Source organism: Andrographis paniculata, unplaced genomic scaffold (genome assembly GCF_009805555.1).
Source record: "Andrographis paniculata isolate CXL003 unplaced genomic scaffold, ASM980555v1 Contig49END, whole genome shotgun sequence".
Lineage (NCBI taxonomy): Eukaryota > Viridiplantae > Streptophyta > Magnoliopsida > Lamiales > Acanthaceae > Andrographis > Andrographis paniculata.
In genome coordinates, this window is record NW_026137583.1 from 2,498,699 (window position 1) to 2,502,852 (window position 4,154).

The 4,154-nt window shown below is 38.4% G+C and overlaps 1 protein-coding gene across 1 annotated transcript; it reads right to left on the reverse strand.

Moving 5' to 3' along the window:
* Positions 1 to 773: 773 nt before the first annotated feature.
* LOC127252933 (uncharacterized) lies at positions 774 to 1,470 on the reverse strand. Its single transcript, XM_051277321.1, has 3 exons — positions 1,327 to 1,470; positions 1,018 to 1,212; positions 774 to 926 (listed from the first exon to the last, which is right to left on the reverse strand). Exons 1-3 carry the CDS (start codon positions 1,468 to 1,470, stop codon positions 774 to 776), a joined length of 492 nt encoding a protein of 163 aa, XP_051133278.1.
* Between the last annotated feature and the right edge of the window lie 2,684 nt (positions 1,471 to 4,154).

The window sequence follows — 4,154 nt, forward strand, 5'->3', positions numbered from 1 at the left end:
TCCTATGAGTGTTTGGGAATGAAATAAAGGTTAAATATAAGGGATAAAGTAATATTTAATATTTAAAAGTGGAGTTAAAATCACATTGATGTTTTTGAAAAACGTATATGAGTATACAACAGACCTTTGAGTACTATTTTAGCTATAACTCTTTCGTTTGGACTCAGATAGACTCACAGTTTGCAACGTTGGAAAGGTAACTTAAAAAATATCCAATAACATAAATTTTATAAAAATAAGATATGAATTATAAAATCTACACCCCTTTGAATTTGACATATTGACAGTAACAACTTTAAGATATTTAATTAACAAAACATCTAATGGGTCAATTCGATTATAGATTGAGTATTGTATCCTAAGCACCTTAAAAGAGATTTCATCCCTGAAATCAATCCTCTAATCCATTACAAAAAAAAAAAAAAAGAAAAACAGATCGAAAACAACACAACAGTTCCCCTCATGGTCTCCCAACTAATAAAACAATTTGTTTCCAAACTTTGGGATTCAATACCGTGTCATCATCAACAACAACAACATAAGAACGAGCCAAACAACGATATTCATAAGAGCATCAATAAATATCTCATCTAAATTCATATCAATAATTCAAACGGTATCAAATCACAAAACACGGCATATAATCACATACGCAATCAAATCACATGCTAGTATAAATCTCATAAAAGGTAGACACAAAATGTACTAATATAATCACACAAACATACCAAAGAGCTCAGGATAGGCTCTCGTATCAAATTCTCTTGCTCCCATTAAGCCTCTTCGATTTCATGATGGTTCCAAAACACCTTCACAAGGTATATCTCTTTGTTACTCAATATTTTCACCCTCGAATCTAAAATCTGGACCAGTTTCTCATCATAGCTCAAACCATCCTCCAAAACAACCTCATCGGGCTGGAGTATCTTAGTCTCATCGGCGATACAACGCCGAATTTAAGACACATGGACACATTATGGACCTTAGCTAACTCGCTAGGTTACTTCTACCGATAACCAACTTCCCAACATGCTCCAACACTGTATAAGGTCCAATATGCCGGGGACTCAACTTCTCTCGGATGCCAAATCTCTTGACACCCTTCATAGGGGATACACGAAGCAACACTCGGTCACTAACCTCAAACTCTCCATCTCTACGTCCTTGATTGGCATAATTTTTCTGTTGGCTCTGGGCAGCATGGATTCGATCCTGAATCACATGAATGTGTTGAGTTGTCTCTTTAACCAACTCAGGCTCCAATAGCACTCTATATCTTGGATCTTCCCAACATAATGGGGTACGGTATCAACGCCCATATAGTACCTCAAACGGTGCAACCTTGATGCTGGTGTGATAACTGTTGTTATAAGAAAACTCATTTAATCCCAACCGGTCAGCCAAAGCCAACTGAAATTGCAATACAAAAGCCCTCAATATATCATCCAATGTCTTAATGGTACGCTCCATCTGACTATAAATCATTGAGTGAAAGGCAGTGCTAAAATTAAATTTAGTCCCAAAATCCCTCTGCAACTCCTTCCAAAAGTGGGACATAAATTTGGAATCACGATCCGATACAATATTAGTTGACACTCCGAAGTATTTCACCACATCCTGCACATACGCCTCAGCCAACCTAGTTATCGACCAATCCTTCCTGAAATGAATGAACACTCATGTTTTCAACAACCGATCAACAACAACCAAAATAGAATGAAATTGATTCTTACTTACAGGTAAGCCAGTCACAAAGTTCATCGCAATTGAGTCCCACTTCCAACTTGGAATCTTAAGCAGTTGTAACAAGTTCATCGGTCCATGATACTCAATCTTCAATTTCAAACATACTAATATCGAGCCACATAATCCTCCGCATCCTTCTTCATACCGGGCCACAAAAAAGTTGCACGTAAGTCTTTGTACATCTTGTCACCCCTAAGATTCACTGATTATGGTGATGCATGAGTTTCATTCAACAATCTCCCCTTCAATTCTCTGGCACTCTCTAGAATGCACTATCTCCCTAAACGGAGGCTTCCATCACTAGCGATCTTAAACTCATTTGTTTCCTTGAATTTGCCCTCCTGAACTTGTTCCATAAACTTAAGAAATCCGGGGTCCGTTTGTTTCCTTTCACGAATCTCATCATATAATGATGGTGCCGCCAACAACGCACCCAATACAACCAGTTTAGGGCCCAGAGAAACTGTAACACCCCCAGTTGGCTCATACTGGAAATGCTACCGCCACACTGCATCATGAGGTCGTCACCTCCTACTTCGGGCCCCACAACACAGTGTTAAGGCTAAAATTAATTATATAAGCATTTTATTATTTCCAAAAAAAACAAGTTTATAAATATTTACAAAAACATACTCCTAAAACGGGAGGTTTTTCTAGTTAGAATTTACATATAATACATCAGATGCAGTTCACTCATTCAGCCCGTCTTTCTATCTCCCGAGACGTCCCTTGTTCCGGAGGTGCCATGCGTACCTGAATCAAATATTTTTCTTAAAAGCAGTCTAGAATTAAATCCATTTTAAGAACTAACATAAAATATGCCATGTCATGCTCGAAAATAGAGTTTAATTTCCGTCATTTGCAAAATAAATGCCATGCCATGCCCATACTGAAATAATGTAACAATAATGTCAAAATCGACAACCCATGCACATATACCCATATACATATGTCAAAGTGAGCAGCCGGAATAACCTCGGCTCCATAATAACAGCTCACTAGACTATCATCAATAAATAGCCGGAAAATCCTCGGCTCAAGGAAGGACCTGGTAAACCCATAATAATATAACGGTCACCCGGTCACTCCCATATACCCACCATACGACTCCCGCAATCAATACATGGATAGTCGAACGTTGTCGCCATTAACCACAAGACACCCCATAGTCTGTGATAGCGAAGATAGGACCCTCCTGTCTAGCCCTACCCCGTGTAACGTAGTAGAATCCGTGCAATCTGGAATCACCCGAAGGAAACCCGGAAACTCTACTCCTCCTCGCACGCCCTAACGGGATCGCGTTTGGAGTTTGGCATCTGATCCTAAACTACCGGTAGACCTCACTAGTAGCTACTCCAATGAGTGGAACAACACCGAACCCGAATGATTAGACCAAATACGTCTCAACTGCAATGGGTCTAATCCCTGAATGACCGTGCGACTAAGTCACCCAGTTGCCCGACTACTATCGTCCACTATCGCCAAAGTGTTACGGTACATCGGGGTCGAATATCCTAACCCCAGATGATGCCCTCGCCTAGCACTACCGCACACGGCGACTAAACGATAGATCCATAAAACATATCCGATAAATCGTGCAATGTGTGCAGCATGTCAATAAGTGAATTTAATGAAAAGGGCTGGTGAGACAGCCCACCTATCCTCCTTTTTATAAATTCACCAACACGATCAAATACGTATATCAAATATCGTAAAACGAAGTTTCACACATGCATATACACACACATATATACATATATAGATGCACTGACCAAATGATTCCACATAATATCATATCAATATCAGAATCAGAATCACATGCAACATAAATACCTAATTTCTTAAAATTAGATTTAATTCCCTACTGCTTACCTCCTACCGATACTTTCTGGATTTTTATAACTTCACCCAAATCTCCTCCAACGTACACCTGTCCCATTATTTACTCAAATCAGATGAGCTTTATGCTTATTCTCAGGAGCTACCTGCTTATTCAAAAGCTAATTTCTATAATTAACTCATCGGGCTCCAAACTTTTATATTTAGTAGAATATGATATTCTAGCTATAAAATCCTTCTACCTCATAATATTTATATTGCCCGATTATTAAATAAAAATACGCAAAGGTATGAACAAGCAGGTAGGTGCGATATACTGCCGTTTTTTATTCGACTTGGATTGGTACGAAATTCTCAAAATATAACGTCGGCGCTACGAATAGGCTATTAGCTAAAGAAATTCATCGATTAAATAGCTAAATAGCCAATTTTGAATTTTTGAAGAATTTCTAATTTAATATTCCCAATATTGAAATTCATATTAAAATTTATAATCGGACTCTACGAATAGCAAGGAATACCATACCCAAGTCGGAATTGGAATCGGACGGCTAAATCTTTTTCTTCCT

Bases quoted from the DNA above. Each gene is read 5' to 3' on its own strand.
- LOC127252933 (XM_051277321.1), bottom strand. From the start codon at position 1,470: ATGGAGCGTACCATTAAGACATTGGATGATATATTGAGGGCTTTTGTA. The intron at 1,213-1,326 runs GTACTATATGGG...CATGTGATTCAG, and splicing joins TCAAGGTTGCACCGTTTGAG to GATCGAATCCATGCTGCCCA. The intron at 927-1,017 runs GTTATCGGTAGA...GATGAGACTAAG, and splicing joins TGGAGCATGTTGGGAAGTTG to ATACTCCAGCCCGATGAGGT.